The sequence below is a fragment of the Triturus cristatus genome, chromosome 6 (genome assembly GCF_964204655.1).
Source record: "Triturus cristatus chromosome 6, aTriCri1.1, whole genome shotgun sequence".
NCBI lineage: Eukaryota > Metazoa > Chordata > Amphibia > Caudata > Salamandridae > Triturus > Triturus cristatus.
This window is the reverse complement of record NC_140589.1, coordinates 1,824,728,893-1,824,747,513: the sequence shown is the minus strand read 5'-3', so window position 1 is coordinate 1,824,747,513 and position 18,621 is coordinate 1,824,728,893. Positions and strand designations below refer to the sequence as shown.

At 45.6% G+C, this 18,621-nt stretch overlaps 1 protein-coding gene across 1 annotated transcript in view; it reads left to right on the top strand.

The window, feature by feature from the left end:
• Nucleotides 1-18,621, top strand: part of RAB10 (RAB10, member RAS oncogene family) — a 270,755-nt gene that overhangs the window by 187,509 nt on the left and 64,625 nt on the right. The window contains exon 4 of the mRNA XM_085613201.1: nucleotides 13,155-13,244. Within this exon, the coding sequence (XP_085469327.1) occupies nucleotides 13,155-13,244 (90 nt within the window). The remainder of the gene's footprint in view (nucleotides 1-13,154; nucleotides 13,245-18,621) is intronic.

Here is an 18,621-nt window from a genome sequence, read left to right as displayed (position 1 = left end):
GTGGAGCTCCGGACTCCTGTATGCCTTTACGCCTATACCACTCCTGTCCAGAGTTCTCAAAAAAATCAGGAATGACCGAGCCCTACTTGCGTTTGTGACTCTGGATTGGGCGTGGAGGGTCTGGTATCTTGAGCTGTTGAGCAGGAGTCCTCAGATCAGTCTGCCTTTACAGGAGGATCTTCTATCATAGCAGCGGGGCAGGTTTCTGTACCTGACCCTGAAAACGCTTCACCTTCATGCACGGATATTGGGCTCCGACAATTGGCTACTTTCGACCTTCCTCCCGAAGTCTGTAATGTTATCTTAGCAGCCAGGCATCCCTCCACCAAGACGTTATATGCGTGCCATTGGAGCAAGTTTGTGGCATGGCATGCAGATAAAAACATTGACCATCTATCTGCACCCCTTTCCCAGTTCCTTTTGTTTTTCCTTTCCTTAGCCAAACAGGGCTCTCCGTTGGGCACATTAAAAGGTTCTCTCTGCCATCTCTGCATTACTGTGGTTGCCAGATTAGCCCTCCCTCTTCTAGTTTCTTATTGTGCGTAGGTTTTTAAAAGGCATTCGACATATGTTCCCACCAGCACCTTTCATAATGCCGCAGTTGGACCTCAACCATGTTCTTACTTTTTTGATGTGTGCTGCCTTCGTGCCACTACATACCTGTTCACTCAAACTCCTTACTATGAAAACTGCTTTCCTCTCTTCCTAGTGTCAACACATCCTCTGTACCTCAACATCTAGCCAGACAAACTGGTCCTTCGGACTAGAGTATCCTTTCTACTAAAGGTGGTCACTTAATTTCTCAAAGGCCAGTCTATCACTCTGCTTACCTTTTTACGCTCCACCTCACCTCTTTGAAGAATAGCAGAAACTCCATCCACTGGACCCATTGATCTGCCTTGATCGTCCACCCGGAACTCTTTTGTGCGGTCAACTCATCATGGGGCACGTCGGAGCAAAGAAAGGAAAGGAGGTGCAGAAACGAGCCAACTCACGATGATTGGTGCTCTGCATGAAGATCAACTACGTATTGCCCTAGAACATCCTCCTGAAGGTTTGTGAGCTCATTCTACCAGTCTGTGACCACTGCGTTGGCTCGTAGAGTTCATGTCCTGGATATCCGTCAGGCAGCAATGAGGACTTCCCTGCACAAATTTACAAAGCACTACTGCCTGGACAGTCGGTCTGTCGTAGTCACGTCACTTTCAGGGCGAACGACGCCACGCGGAGCTGACTGATGCCATCTACTGGCGTGCAAGGGTATTGCTCTCCAAAGATTTCCATATCTATTCTTATGCCTTGGGAATATTCCAAGTAAGGAATCTAGCTAGATAGTCTCTACAGATAAGGCATTACCAAAGGTAAGTAACTTGTTTTTTTTGCACAATGTCATCTTAGATGAGAAGAACATCTGCCTGCAAAGTCTACTTTTTGCTGACTCATTTTTATAGTGTTAGACAAAGCTGTGTCAAATTAACACAAAAGTTGCACAGATGTCAGAAGCAAAAAGCTTTGCGGACTACACAGTCTTCCACAGACCTTTACTGTAGTTGCAAAACACACTAATATTTTATTAGTAAGAAGCTAGTTGATTTTCTGAAATGTAAATCTCAATTGTGCTATTTTGGGTTCATCCACCCACGAGGATTTTAATATTTATGTACTCTTCAGATACTGTTTTTTGGCATGGCTGGATTTGCACTAGCTAGAAGTGATGCATGACTGTACAGTTGTTTGACAGCCAAACTTGCCTTAAATATCAAGAGAGCCGTAGTGTTTCTCGCCTAATTTTTATTTTCCAGCATAGTTTCTTAAACTACCATTATAATTGGAAACTTCCATGCTCAGTTTAGAGGTTAGTGTTTATAAGTTAATTGCAAAAATGGTATAATCCCCTTTGACACTTTTAAATGAGACATTTGAGATTTCTCTTCACATCTCCAAATATTGTAACTTTGTAATATATCCACCCCTCCCCTGTGAAGCACACATTCCAGGACAGGTTTGTTGTCTAATTTTAGCTTTGAACGTGAAACCTTCAAGCCTCTTTCTTTAAGTAGTTTAATCGATCTCCTTATTTACCTCTGTTCAGTTTCTAAACGTTCATAAACAGGTGTTAAGTCCTGCTGTTCTCTTGTGTGGGTGTTTACGTAGACTGATATTTGAGGATCTGCCATGGCCGCAAGCGACACCAACATCTTAAGCTTGCCCTCAAAGTTAAAACTTGCTTTTGTAAATAAATACTATTTGCTGGTGCCATTTAAGTTATTAAAGTTTGCATAATGAGAGCATGCTACAAAGACTCCTCTTGTGCATAGAGTATTGCCTGAAAACTAGTTATTGTGCACCAGCCTTCGTTTGTTCCTTGCAGAGCATTTATTACCTACTGTAACTAAGGAACAATTTTTATTCTTCCCAAATAAGGAAAGGCAAATCTATCTCAAGAATGGGATTTTATCTCATCTTCTTAATTTAAGGATGTATTTTCCTTAAAGCCGGTTAAATATAGCAATACTTTTCGGAGGAACATCTTTCATTTGGAAACATTTTTATGCTTAGTAGAGTAACAGCTATTGAATGCATATAGTGGTCCAAGCTGCTGTGCAATGTTGCCTGGCCATTTGTGATTTCAGTGAGCATCCTATTTTAAGATCTAAAGTCTCCACACCAAGATCTGGCATTGTGTATTTTGTACTTGTTTACATGCTAGAAATACTAGCTAAATTAACAATAGTGGTTTAGGTGATCAAGCATATCCATTTCGTCGTGCTTGAGTTTTTTTATTTTATTTTTCAACCAGTAGATGAATAGACTTGTGCTCCCACAGAGGTCATCTTCCATTTCTCACATTACAGGATCGGATGACTCGTCCTGTATGAGGAGGTTACTTCAGAAAAGCTGCATTTATTGTAAGAACCTTCTTTTTGTATCAAGGGGTTGTTTTCAGCATATATGTTCAGGCATTTATTTTCTTCATGCTCCCCACAATAACTTCAACAAGAGCAGCAGACTGTCCCTTAGTTGCCTGCTGTGGACACCACCAAGCAGCTCATTTCCTCCAGTGGTTGTTTGCGACCGGCTTGTGATTACCTCAGCCCCACGTGTTTTGGAGTTTGTTCAAAATGGTAGTGCCCTCCCTTTTCTAGTTATCCCCTTCCTGTTGCTCCTGTTTTTGTCCTGTCTTTGGCATATCATTTTACCACCCTTTCACAGGAAGTCCACACCCTGCTGACCAAGAGAGGACTAGAGTCCATGAGGCAGAGAAAGGCACAGGGTGCTGCTCCAGTATTTCATGGCCTAGAAAGACAGGCTGAGACTTATCGGTTTCCTCTGGAAGGACCAATTCAGTATGCTGACCATGGCCTAGGAACTGTCATTTAGGATATAATCCCAGTGTTTCAAGCTCAATCTTGTGTTCCAACCCAGATGTTTCTGAGACTTCTTGGCCTTCTAGCCTTGTCCATACTGCTGGTCCCCCAGGCTCGCTAATGGATGAGAGCACTGCAGTGGAGTCTTCACCTTCAGAGCGCAGCTCTGGGGGTGTTCCTGAGTAGCATACGTGCACATTTCAGGCCTTACAGCCAGAGACCTTAAATAGCAGATGCCAAACTGAAGTGCAGCAGACTGTTTTCCTGCCCCCATCTAGACCTCGCAATGGTCATATGCACTTGTTCCTCACAGACGTGAAGCAGAGTGATCAAAGACTTTTTTATGGCAAGTGAAGAGTTAGAGAATCTGAACTCAGTAACGTAATGGCGAGTAACTATTCTGGTTGTCTAGACAGTACTTTATAATTTAAAAAAATCAAATTGCACTGCTAAACGCAACACAAATGTATATCTGAAACTGCCAGTATGCTACAAGACGAATGCAGGCTCTTTAGTTGTTTAAGCAACAAACTTTAATGTTCCCACTGTTGAGTAGGTTTGTGATGGAGTGGCTTTCTGCGAGCAGCACAATAATATTGTCCTGAGTTGCCTAAGTTGCTCCTGCCACGAAGAGCCTTGCCTGCTTATGCATGCACTCCGCACCTGGTGATGGAGCGGACAGATACCCTGGATGCAGGGAAGCAGTTGCTGCAGCGATCAAGCTTTTGTGCCTCCAGTGCAGGTTTCTGGGTGGTTTTGTGGTCTCTGTATATTTAAGTCTAATTCCTCTTGCTGAACCCAATGCTTCACACAGTAGTTCACTATCCAACACCTGCTTTGCAGTTAGATTTCGAACAGTGAAGGTGTCAGTGCCCTCACTGACATCTTGTTGGGCACTTGGTCGCAGCCGGCCACAGGGGCCCCTGTGGATAAGAATGTCGCCAGGCGTCACCGCCCAGTGCCTGGTGACCCCGCTTTTCTGATCACACATCCTACGCCTGAGAGCCTGGTCATCCAAGCCTCAACGTCGCAGAGTGCCTTTCCCACGGCTCTGCCGGACAAGGACTCTAAGAAGCTGGAGCAGTACGGTAAGCGGTTGTTCTCTTCGGACAGCTTGGGGCTGCGGTCGGTGAACACCGCATGCCTATTGGGCTGCTATTCCCACGTGGTGTGGGATACAGTTGCACAGGTGTTGCCTCAGTCTCCTGATGAGACCCAGGTTGTGCTGTCCCAAACTGTTGCTGAGGGTAAGGATACGGCTAAGTTCGCCATTCGGTGTGGGTTGGACACCGCGAACTCGCCTGGTAGAGCGATCTCTACAACTGTGGCGCTTCGTCGCCACGCCTGGCTGAGATCTACCAGGTTCTCGCCGTATGTCCAAAGCTCGCTCATGGATATGCCCTTTGATGGCACTCGCCTGTTTGGCGATAAGGCCGACAGTGCACTGGATGGTTTTAAGGACTCGCAGGCCAGAGCCAAGTCCTTGGGCCTTTCCACGAAAGGCCCAGCCACTCCTGGTTTTCGTTCCTTTCGTGGCCACGGCAGAGGCACCCAGGCACGTTCCTTTGGAAAGCCTGTGCAGAACCACTCTCAGCGCGGACGCGGCTTCCGCAGGGCGGGTCTGGTTATCAGTGTGGGGGTCAGTCCACCTCCGCCCACGCTGCTTCTACCTCCAAACCTTCCTGATCCCTGCTTTGTGGAGCACCCCATGCCAGTGGGTGGCAGAATCCGCCATCACCTCCCTCACTGGCACGCTGTTATTTCGGACAAGTGGGTGCTGCAAATCATCCGCAAGGGTTACTCCCTTCCCTTTCAGTCCACCCCTCCAGCCATGCCACCTCAGTACCACCGCATGTCGGGGGACCACTTGCCAACTGTCGAACAGGAAGTTCCGGCCCTCTTGGCCAAGGGGGCCATCGAGTGCGTTCCTGAGCCGGAAGTAGTGAGTGGTTATTTCCACTACTTTCTGGTCTCCAAGAAGGACAAAGGGGGTCTGCGTCCCATCTTGGACCTCCGGAACGTCAACCGCTTCCTCCGGAAGGAGAAGTACAAAATGCTGACTCTGGCTGCCCTTGACCCTGGAGACTGGATGGTAGCGTTGGACTTGCGGAACGCCTATTTTCACATCCCTGTCCTTCTGGCCGACCGGCGTTGCCTGCGGTTCACGGTAGGCTAGGAGCATTATCAGTTTGCCGTGCTCTCTTTCGGCCTTACCAGCGCCCCTCAGGTGTTCACAAAGGTGATGTCGGTGGTCACAGCTCACCTGCGCAGGTCAGGGGTGTCAGTCTTCCCTTACCTCGACGACTGGTTGTTAAAGGCGGGCTCGCCCCAGGCAGTCGTCTACCACCTCCAGACTACGGCCGACGTCCTGCATTTGCTTGGGTTCTCCATCAACGTGCCTGAGTCCCTCTCAGAAGCTCCCCTTCATCGGAGCGGTTCTGGATTCGACGCGGTTTCGGGTTTATCCTCCCGAGCAGCGAGTCGGGGATATTCAGGCTATGATTCCGATCTTTCAGCCTTTATCCTGGCTTTCAGTCAGGATGACCCTCCGGTTCCTGGGCCTGATGGCCTCCTGCATCTTGCTGGTGGCATATGCGGGTTCTGCAGTGGGACCTGAAGTTCCAGTGGGTGCAGCATCAGGGCAACCGGTCAGATCGTGTCCAGAACTCAACGGGCACTGCACGACAATTGCAGTGGTGGCTCACGAATCACGATTGGGTCAATGGCAGATCCCTCTCCCTTCCCCAACCGGAGCACACCGTGGTGACGGATGCGTCCCTCCTGGGATGGGGAGGCCACTTGGGAGAGGCAGAGAACAGAGGATTCTGGTCTCCGGCAGAGTCCCGGCTCCATATCAACCTTTTGGAGCTTCGGTCGATCCGATTTTCACTGAAGGCATACCTTCTCTCTGTCCTGGGAAGTGTAGTGCATGTGTTCACGGACAACACCACCCCCATGTGGTATTGCAACAAACAGTGCGGGGTGGGGTCCTCGACCCTATGTCAGGGGGCTCTTCGCCTCTGGACGTGGCTGAAACATCAAGGCGTCACCTTGGTGGTTCAACATCTGGCAGGTTCTCTGAACGCCAGGGCGGACAAACTCAGCTACCGGTGCTTGATGGATCCTGAATGGCGTCTGAACTCTGACGTGGTGCAAGGTCTCTTTCAGCAGTGGGGAGAGCCTTGGTTAGATCTATTCGCCACCGAAGAGAACATGCAATGTAATCAGTTCTGCGCGTTGGATTTTCCAAGGCGGCACTCGCTCGGCGACGCTTTTCGTCGCAAGTGAAGTTGCGGTCTGTTGTATGCCTTTCCGCCAATACCACTTCTGCTCAGAGTGCTGAAGAAGATTCGGTGCGACCGGTCCCAAGTCATCCTTGTGGCTCCGGATTGGGCACGAAGATACTGGTATCCCGAGCAACTCAGCATGGCGATCGACCCACCCCCCACCTGATTCATCTGCCTCTTCGGGAGGATCTTCTATTGCAGCAGCAGGGTGCGGTCCTCCACCCAAACATGTCGAGCCTCCACCTCCATGCGTGGAGATTAAGCGGTGGCAGTTGACAGCCTTCGATCTTCCTCCCGAAGTCTGTGATGTCATTCTGACAGCCAGGTGTCCCTCCACTAAAACGGTATACGCCTGCAGGTGGAATAAGTTTGTGGCATGGTGCACAGCTAAGGCTGTGGATCCCCTCTTTCTGAAGTCCTTCTGTTCCTTCTTTCTTTGGCCCAACAGGGCTCTGCTCTGGGCACTATCAAAGGTTATCTTTCAGCCATCTCAGCCTTTTTACGACTTCCTTATCAGCCTTTTCATTTTAGGTCTCCGGTTGTTAACCGTTTCCTAAAAGGCATTACGCACCCGTTTCCTCCTGTGCCTTTCATAATGCCTCAATTGGACTTAAACCTTGTCTTGACATATCTGATGTGCGCTCCCTTCGTTGTCACTGCCTTCTACATTGGGCAGACCATCACTTTGCCCACCTTCTTTCTGCCTCTGCATCCTTCGAAAGAGGAACAGAGGTTCCACTGTTTGGACCCAAAACGTGCGCTCTCGTTCTACCTGCAGCGCACACGCCAGTTCCGGGTGGATGACCAGCTCTTTGCTGGCTACGTGGGCGCAAAAAGAGGTAGGGCTGTGCACAAGCGGACCATCGCTCGATGGGTCGTTCTCTGCATCAAGGCCTGTTACTCGTTGGCTAAGAAGGAGCCTCCTGTGGGGCTGCGTGCCTATTCTACCAGGGCGGCGGCAGCTACTACTGCCTTGGGACGCGGTGTCCCCTTGCAGGACATTTGTCAGGCAGCTACATGGGCCTCGCTGCACACGTTTGCCAAGCATTACTGCTTTGACAGTAAGGTCTGGGGAGACTGCTTCTTTGGCCGTTCTGTTATCCGTGACCTTCTGGTGTAATCTATTCGCAGACCCACCACCGGGGTTGCTGTTGCTGGGGTATTTATTCTAAGGTAAGGAATCTATCACGAACGTGTCTCTTTCAGATGCACAAGTTACTACTTGTGTAACTATATATCTGTAAGAGACGTTCGTTAGTGATCGATTCCTTACTGCCCCACCCATCCTCCCCGTTCTGCAAACTGATTTCTAGGGTTAAGGTCATCCCCTTCAGGGCCCTAGTTTCTTGGCACCAGTGGTCAGTTTCTTGCATGGCTCTGCGTTCCTGGCGTGGAATGTCGTGTACAGAACTGACGTCAGCGCGCATGGGTGGCACCTAAGTAGTCTCCGTGACGTTATCTCAGTGCTTACGACGCGGAGCTGCACAACGTCACCTACTGACTCGCAGGGGTACTGCTAGCAAAACTTTCCGGATCCAGTCTGACGCCTGGGGATATTTTAAGGTAAGGAATCTATCACTAACTAATGTCTCTTACAGATATATCGTTACACAAGTAGTAACTTGTGCTTCAAGGGCAATGGCATCAAACAGTATATACACATTGAGTGTAGATCCATATTCTGCACAACATTAATAATGCACAGTTTTAATAAATGCACATAAATCTCCACACCTGCACATCAAAATCCCTGTGGGTGTGTTACTTTGAAACTGCAATAGGGTGGGTCGCAGAAGCCAGAATCACATGTTGGCTAAAATTTGGAAGGCGGAGGTTCACAAGGACACTGCCAGACGAAGTCTGGTTGTTCTGGGTTAATCATCACAAACATGAGTGCAACACCTTGGATCAGCTGCTCACATCCTGGGAAAAGAGGGAGCTTACACTATACCTCAGCAGCCACATTCACCTTTAAGTGTGGTCTTCACTGTGAAGGTTCTTTTGCTGCCCAGGCAATGCTAGCAGGACTCTCAGGAAGTATCATGGTTAGCTTGATGCTCTCTGGGATCTAACCCCTCCTCCCTTGAGTTCATAGATCACTAGGGAGTACTTCCCTTATGCTCACTGGTGTCCTGACTTAAAGTTACTGAGTTTGTGCCCACTACTTGTATGTGGCTGTCGGACAAGAATGTGGTTTCTGCATCCCTTTTTACGTTTTAATTTGGATGTTTTGGATACCTTCAATTATAATAGGTAAGCAAATGAAAACAGCAGACACAACCAATGCATCCATTTAACTGTCGAGCCATTCTCTGCATAATACTTCAACTTCTTCCTACACTTGGAGGCAACACCATCTGTGTAGGAACCATGTGACTAATCAAAGTGTTTTCATTGCCCCTTGAAACATGTCTGACTCCCTGCCCCCATGCTCCTTCCAGTTCTTTCAGGAAGGACCTAGGATTCACAGGTTCTTCACAGGATGTTAACTTGACTACTAAGTAGCAGCTGGCACCAAATAATGAATAGTTTCTTCATGAACGCCAGACTTTCTTAAGCTTAATTGAATTGTTAATGCCCTCTTGCCACCTTTGGCTGTCTTTTTGAGATTTTTTATCCCCAAACTTAAATTAGTGCGCAGCAGCGCAACACCACACAATATCGGGGCGGCACATCAGTTTCCTAGAATTCCTGGCCATAAAACCTGCTCCCAAAACTTTTCTCCAACTTATTCGTCGGAAAGTGGTTCTAATACAATCCGACAACATGACTGCAATATATTTCATACAAAAGCAGGAAGATATTCATTCTCTGCAGCTCTCGCCTAGCATAAACCACCTGGCACAGGGTTAACCTGATGGTGGAGAGATCAGCCAAAACTTTTCAGATGTACTCGGAAGGAGGACGGGGGGGGGGGGGGATGCATCCACAAGTCCAAGAGTGGAAACTCCACCTCAACTTCTTCATCCATACTTCCAGTCGTTGGTCACTCCACAAATGGACCTATTCGCTACAGTCAAAAATGCAGAATGATCAAGCTGTATCCCCAGATTCCCCATTCCAAAGAGAATGCTCTATGGATGGTTTGGTCAGGGATTTTTACCTACGCTTTTCCACCTCTCCCACTGCTTCCATTTGCCATGCAGAAGGTTGGCCAAATGTCTCTAATCCTCATTTTAGTGTCTCTAACCTGGGCCATGCAATCCTTGTGCTTAACCCTACTATAAACTTCACCAGTCCCCCAGGTTTTCCCCTAATACCAGATTTTTCTCACAAAGAGACACGGACCGGTCAGACCCAGAGATCCAGCACAGCTCAATATTGCACCTGAGGTCATAGTTTGGATACCTGCACCTACCACTAGAATGTATATCCATCCTTAAGGAGGCTAGGTATCCTGCAACTCTAGCTTGATGTGCATCAAAGTGAAAAAGATATGTCCATTACTACATCACAAATAAATCTGACCCCTAAAATCTTACAATACAAGAGATGATTACTTCTCCACCTATAAAATTCTGGGCTGACTTACACATTTATCAGTCTTGATCTAACCGCATTTGCTTCTTACATGCAGAACAGACCACACACCTTTCTGTACATGATACCAGTGGCTAAAACATTTACGGAGGGTCTAAATAGGGTAATAGCCTCTGGAGTCACCCTCAGCCTCTGTCTAGATCCTCAATATTGTCCTTACCACAGTTATGGGACCACCATTTGAACCTTTGTACTCGTGTCCCTTTAAATTCCTTTCACTGAAAGTAGCCATTACCTCCCTTAGTGAGCTACAAACCCTTACCATCCAAGAACCCCTTATATGGGTCCACAAGGATAGTGATTCTTAGAACTTACCCTAAATTCCTTCCTAAAGTGGAATCACCTTTCCATCTCAGTAAAGCTATTGAAGTGCCAGCTATCTTTCCACAGCCCGATTCTGTGGCTGAAAAGGCATTGTGTAATTTATGTTAAAAAGTCACATTAATTACATAAATAGGACTAAACCTTTCTGCAAGTCAGGCGAGTTATTTGTCTCAATTACCAAACCTCATAAGGGACAGGTCATTTCCAAAGTTGGCATTGCCAAATGGATTGTCAAATGTACACAAACTTGTTACCTCAAGCTCAAAAGAATACTTCATACTCCCCTCTCTCCCGGGCACAGTCTACTCATAAAAAAGGGGCTGCACAGTGGTAGCAGGAAGGAACAAGCAATCATATAGAGGTAGAGGAATGAGTAAGAGTTGGGCCTTTCTGAATAAAGTAATCTTCATGAGTGTTTATAAAATCCTTGGCAATGTTTGCAGCACACTTAAGATGCCAAATGATATATGTTCCCATGCTTAAAGAGTAACTTGTTCCAGCAGTGTCATATCTAAATTAAGCCGCACATACGATCTCACAGGAATATTCAGTCAATTTAAGAAAATCTCACTGGACATCGCCCCGTCGAGCCCCCCCACCCCATGTCTGCATGAAGTGTTTCTGTGCCGAAGCTGGATTTGGTGAAAGCAATAGCTTTTGCTATAGATTGGAACATTTGCCTCAACTGCATGTCCGCTTCATAGGCACTGTCATGAAGATAGTAAGCACAATGGCATTATGCTTTCCTTCCATACCGTTAACAAGTCTTCACGAAGACATTCACTAATGGGAATACCTCTAGACAGAATAACTATTGCAAGGATGCCAGATATGCTAACAATGCAGCAGTGAAAGGTTTGTCCTCCAGCAGCATTGCTACTGAGGACATAGAAAGTGCTTGCTTGGATGTACCTAGAGAGTGCATGGAGGTGATCAGAAGTGAGAAGGCTAACTATTTGTAGGTGCTACACTGGAAAATTGGCTTTGTGCGGCGCACTCAAGCAAATTCAGGAAGGCTTAACATTTCTAATGTATTTGAGAAATTCTAAGCTTTCATATGCTTCTCCAGGAGACCACCTGTCTGCTATTGTGGCACACTCTATGGGCTGTACAGGCAAGAACCCTTTTGCTATGCTGAAAATGTAAGTATAAAGATATCCCCCCCCCCCCCCCCCCCCCCCACCTGCACCATGAGACACTCACCTGGTCTATTTTATTACAAGCTAAAAACTCAACATAGTGCTACTAGAACTGATGAGGCAGCCCTTTGACCACTGACAAAATCATCTCATTTAAGACTGTATTCCTCACAGCAATCCTATCTGTTAAGGAACCATTTCTTCAAATACTCTAGGACAACGTGGTGAAGAGAACAACTCACAATTCGCTCCAAAGCTGCCCATGTCACTCAGTTTGTTGATCTACCTACATTCTTTCCCCAGTAAGAGACCGGCCAAAAGTGTGCTTCAAACATCAGTGCATGGGAGCAATAATGTAGTACATACAAAAGACTAAACCAATAAGAACACAGATCAGTTCTTTGTTGCATACTCTACACATGGCAAACGATCCCCATTTCTAAGGGATCAGTAGCGAGATGTATAGTACAGGCATACAGCTGTGCTATGCTGTAGAAAGAAGGCCAAGGGCGCTTTATACGAGTAAAAAGGGGCTATACTTGCATTAATTATGAATGCTTATTTAATGGATACGTGTATGGCAACAACATAGTCAACTGAACATACCTTCACCAAACACTGTATATATGTACACTCGAAGAGTCCCAAGTGGAGTAGATGTGCTAAAACACGTACAGCTACCTGCATTTCACCCTCCTGCGCCACATAAAATTAAAATTGAGATGTAATTATGCAGAGCATATAAATCCAGAAGAGACAGTTTACATACCTGTAACAATAGTATGGCGTTTGAAGCTCTTCTAGATTCACTTTTGACCCTCCCACCTTCCTAAGGAAGGTTGGAGAGTTGATGAAAAGTAAAGAGGCTAACAAACACCAAGGAACATAAAATGTATCTGAAGAGGGTGTCTACATACTGTGGAATTGAAGGCTTACACCAGACTTTATAGTGAGTCAGCAAGACTTCTTGTATGTTTGATATCTGAAAGAAAGTGGTTTTAGAAACCATTGTTTCTGGGCTCAACCTCTAGCTGCAATAATATACAGCATGTGAATCAAGAATTCTTCAAGCTCAAAAGTATTTTTTACTGGAAAGTAATTTTTTTCTTCCTTATCACAAATGTTTTATTTGCAAATCTTGTTAAAAGTGCAACTGATAGCGCTGGTTAATTATTGACCAACTTTGGGGTCAGGCATGCTTCAGAATTAGCTGTGTGGGGTCTGATACAATGAGGTCTTCAATGGAATGATTATTTGCTCCTACTTCAGCCTCTAAGGAAAAGTAACCAAGATTTGTTAGTGGCTGTTGTGGGTACTGACCACATGGGGTGCTTCGGTTGAAAGACAAACTTTGAGAGATTCCTGTTACATCAAGCTTGTGTGGGCAACAATGTTTGGAGAATCAGAATTGAATTTGAATACAATTGTAAAAAATTTCTGAAGAACATTAAATTGATTTGTTTTCCTTAAAGTAAATACTTTACTACTTTTTGTAGCATGCTAATGAAGACGTAGAAAGAATGCTGCTAGGAAACAAGTGTGACATGGAGGACAAGCGAATTGTACCAAAAGCAAAGGGAGAGCAGGTGAGGCATACATTCTTTATTTTTTCAATTAACTGTACATGGTAAATTGCACAGCACTCCCTTTTCGTTTTTGATGTGATTCTAATGCATTCATTTATTTCTCTACTGTATTGTGTGACCACTATTAGAAACATTAACTGTCAACACGAGCACTTTCTGAAGTTGATTAGGCAGTGATTTCCCATTGTCTTTTTGCTGTGCGATGATATTCACCAAGTACCCTGGACGCGTTGAAATCTCCTGCTATTGACAACCAGTTGTGCCTTGCTTCTCACATGTAATGCATATATCACTTCAGCTTCATGGCCGTCTCTAGGATGTGATCTCTTCCTTATGTTTTGGTGGAGGGATATATTTCAGCATTGTAGTAGAGCTTTCGTTAATCTGTGGTTGAGATATTTTCTATCTTTACAAGATACAACAACAAAGTTGTGAAACGACAGATGATTCTCTTTGCAATGTAGAAAAAGAAGAATGCCAATGGAATTAACCAAGTAAAGACCATTGTTCACCTTCACACCAATTCCTATGATAGACTTGCACCTATTTACTGTTAATGAAGCATAATTCCTAGATGGCTTTGCCAGGCAGCATGGCCGGCAACAATCATTCGTCCAGAGATCCCAACACCCCAGACGAAAACTTTGCAATCCTGGGTCTTTACAGATGAAAGTGACAGTAGCTGTACCCTAGCTGTGTAAGGCACCTCCGATGTCATCCGGAACAGTTTTGCCCTGTGGTGCAGGGATTGTTATTGCTGTTTGGGCCTCCGTAAACGCAACATGGCTCCCGTATCACCATGAGTGAAATAGAGAGGAGGAGGCCGGGGGAACAGACCTCTTTCAGCTTTCTGGACTGGAAACCTTCTCCCTATGCATTAGGTCAGGTCCCATGCCCAAAAATACAATAAAAAATCATGGGGATTTGGTTTGATTCAAATCTCTCCTTCAATCATCAGATCAGATTAGTTGCTGGAAAGTTCTTCGGCATTCTTAAAATGCTAAGAAAATTGATTGAGCTTCTGCCGATACCTGCCAGAAAGCCCATTGTGCACGCTCTGGTCACAGCACATTTGGACTACGGGACATGTCCTTTATTTAGGCGCCAACAAAGGAAGCCTGACGAGACCAGCGTATTCAGAATGCTGCAGCTCGTCTAGTTTTAGGGCTTCCCAAGAGATCCTCTGCCTCAAAAACTCTGGCCAATTTACATTGGCTTCCAGTGGAAAAGAGTTATTTTTAAGGCAATGTGTTTCTGCTACAGAATTTGGTGGAACGAGGGACCCAGCTACTGGAGAGCTCATTACTCCTTACTGCCCTGCTCGTACTTTGTGATCATGTGGAACCCTGCAGGCAAGTGTCCCCAGAGTCTGCAGGGCTAGAGTGGGCGCTCGCTCGTTCAGCTACCTAGCTGTAAAAAATATGGAATTCTCTTCCGCTCTCCCTCAAGGCTTGCTGTACTGAACAAGCCTCCCGCAAAGATCTGAAAACCTGGCTTTTCAGGTCCCTCTCTTAATCTGTCCACTCTTGCAAAGTTCCGCTCTCCTCCCATTTGTCTTGTTTCGGCGCGGGGACACACAGTTGGGTGTAACCATGCGTTCTACAAATGACCATGATGATGATTTGGTGCTAGGGTGGCCTCCAACCCCCCTTTTGGCGGATGCCCTGGGGATGTCCTGAGCCGTGCTCTGTTACGTGTCCTACTCTATAAATTCCCCAGTTGACAACAGACTGCAGACTCCTTGGCCAGACCTGGGAAGTAGGTGCGCTTGTGCTTCAAGCTAGCCTCGATGCAAGTCCATGTCGCTCCTGTGATCTTGAAGTTGGCACTGGTGTTCTCGGCTCCCCATGCCTTTTGGTCTCAGGCCGTGGCTTGGCAGATTAGATGGGGCTGTGAATCTGCCTGGCCCTGAGAATGGGACAACTGCAGCAGAAGCGCCATGAAGAAGTACTGAGGAGATGGTGAAACTGGTGGAATCTGCATGTATGGGGAGTTTGGGTGCCTCCCATCCCCTACATTGTATGCACTTATTGCATCTTGAAGACGAAGTTAAATCGAAGGTGGCACATCTGCTATCATAGGCCGAGCCCATATTTGTCCTTACGGGGTGTAGGAAGGTAGGGATAGATCTTAAATTTGCTTTGGGTCTCTGTCTGCCCCTTTCTTGAAGGAAGTAATTCATCAATTTTGCGGCGTTTATCCAGAGGTAGAGTTATGAGTTTGGTAAAGTTAAATTGTGTAACAGTTCTAGGTCCCCATATGTTTTTAGCATCATATATGTGTTATGCCTGTGCTATGTCTGTTTTTCCACAGAGCCGTTAAGTATTCCTATTTAATGACGAAGAAAGACTTAATGGAATGTGTGGGCCTTAATCGTTTCAAGAGACGGGATGCTTTCATTCCTTTGAAGACACATGCCAGGAAAAGCATTGCTGCAGGAAACTTATCTAATTGATTCTGGAAAAAACTAAAATTAGGAGAAATAGGAGAGTAATGCTCAGTTACATTCCCTGGTTATGGAAGGAAGAGTATTAAATATCCAAATTTGTACCACACCCTAAAATCTTGAATGGGGTTCACTTGCAATGTCTTTCCCTCTGTTACCACCTTCCTTTTCAATCTACACCAGTTTTTGTACATGGTCACCTCCTGGCCCCAAAAGATCCCTATTACCTGCTGAGTCTCCAAAATTCCATACCAGGTGTCGTCTTCACCCTCTAAATGGAGGCCCTTGGAGCTCTGTTCAGACATTAACATCAAGATTCATTAATATGCCATTGATGCACAATTGTGCCTCAAAGTTTCCTCTGTTCTAGAAACCAGCTCCTGAACCACTGCTTGCGTCTTATCCAGGCCTGGATGTCCAGCACTTAACTAAAGCTCAACCCATCCAAGACAGAGTTCCTGTTATTTGCCAAGAACAAGCACAGTTCAAACTTTGCTCAGCAGCTTGAAACTTGATATCTTTGAACCCCAATTTCACAGAATGCCATGTTTACTTGGACCCACCTTGGATATCAACCTCGCCCTCCAGGAACAAATTGCCAAAATAGCGGATTTCGATCATTAAGTTTCTGGTTCACGGTCTAGTTTGACTGCCAAACTAACTAGCTTTTAATGATGATTAACTTTTACTGAAATTTCAGTCCCACAAAATGGATCTTACTGTGGGTACACCGTAGTGGTTATCCATAGCTGCTAGCCATGGAGAAACTAAGGAGTGGAAAGCAGCATTTAGTGGCCTGTCCTAAATTTGTACCTGCGTGGGGGGATAGGAGCATGTCCACCATCCCCTTTGAACTCCTGCCCATGGCTGAGCCCTCCTCCACCTCATTTAGTAATGTAAATATTTTCAGCTCTGTCTGAATAGACATCAGCAGTGCATGGTATACAGTATTTCGCTAATGTATCCAGCAGTAAGTACATGCTCTTTATTGTTCGATATCAGTATATAGACACTAGCACACTTCTAAGATGGATCTAAACTGTATCAAATGCAACTTGCAACAGCACATATAAGACAGAATATCAACAGAACACTGATATGCCGCTTGGAATGCTATCTATATGATGACTACGGTATGTGCTAGTATAATCTGCCACTGTACACTTAAACAGAACTACATGCCCACCAAACACAGCAGAGACAAACCACATAGTTGAGAGCCTCTGACCACACAACACTTGTACAGCTCTCTTACAACAGAACACAGAAAGACAGAACTCTAATCCTAATTGCTAGGCGATGTGTACTATGAGAAAATATATAAACAACCTGGGTATTGTTTGACAACATCAACTTAAAATCCACTATTTCTGTGTCACTCCTTTGAGTGGCACTACAGAAAGCCACAAAAATAGATGTGTAACTAGACTTTTGTTTAGCACTAATAGTATTTGATCGAGAGAGTCCAGAATGCGACAAATGATACTCTGAAACCTCGTTCTGTAATAAGCTTCATCCAAACTTCGCCAAGGTCCCCCCTTGAGTCTCTGATACTTCTAAGTGGTGAAGTATCTCCACACAGTTCTGGATCCTGGAAATCCTGTTTTAAACACTGCAACCTGACTGCGTGCTTAGATTTTCTGTCCTTTAGGTGCTCCAGTTTCCTCTTCCTTGTGTTTGATTCTAAACAACATAAAACATTAACTCTAGGAGAGGATTTGGATTCTTCGGTACTCCAAGGGTCCTCTGGTTATAAAATATCTTCCATCGAAAAAGACTTCCCATCTTCTTTGGAAGAGATATCTCTGATACTGAATGGCTAGTTACTTTTCATCTGGTATCAATCCAGATTTGATTCCCAATTTGATCCCCCCGCATGCAGTGCGAAAGTGCAGCCCAGGGGTCTTCATTTGTGCGCCCAGTATACATATTATTGTTCTAATTAAGAGTTATCCAAGCAGTGGGTGTGTGCCGGGCTAAAACCTGGATGGCGCCAACATTTACGAGAAGGAAGCAGAATCGCATTATGACAGACGCTATTAATGAGACAATTTGGAGAAAACACTGACAGAGTAAATGAAAGAGCAGAAACATGGACTCTACGTAATAACTATGTTGTATTAATTTCCTTATTTCAGAACAGCAGAAAATGTGAAGGACAAGTCTCCGAGATGAGTGGATCATTCCTAATCATCTGCAATTGCGTTTTGTAGCTCTTAGCTAGATAGCGCATGCGCTGTCTCGAAGAGACGTGTTGTGTTCTATCCGTTTGCTTACATGCCGCCCATCTCCTACCAATCAAACTTCAGCGTCGCTCATTTTCTTTGATGCCATTCATCGTGGCACGTGGGTGTCATGCCCTCTTTTTGTGTTTGACCCTCTCATAGCACATGGACCCAAATACATGTCTCCTTACAGTGCTCCCGGTTGGCAGAGCGATTTTCTTTGTTTTCAAGCACTCCATAGGAGTACTTGTGTGTTCAGGCAGTCTCCCTTGTACACATACCACTAAAATGCATGCGTGATGTGCTGCTAGACAACATGATTTAGACTTTCACATTGACAAGTCCAACTTTTTTGTTGTTGTAGTTTAATATAACGCAAACTCGACCCAAGGGTATTTGAGTGCTGTACATGAGCACCAGTTACATTACACAAGGATACATTCATGTTTGGTAAGCACAAGGAGATTAATTTGCCTAGAATCACAGGATGTTGAACAACGCAGAGACTTAAACCTGGCTCCCCAGTTCCAAAATCGTCAGCTGTGGCCGTTAACGCCACATCCTAATAGTTAATTAATAGCTCGGGCATTGCTGAGACCTTTTGGCTTTGCCGATGCTTGTTTTTTTTGTGGAGGAGGTGAAAGGGTAGACTTCTCCTCAAGTGATAGAGTACTTGCTGATAATGCCCTCTGACACTACTGGGTGG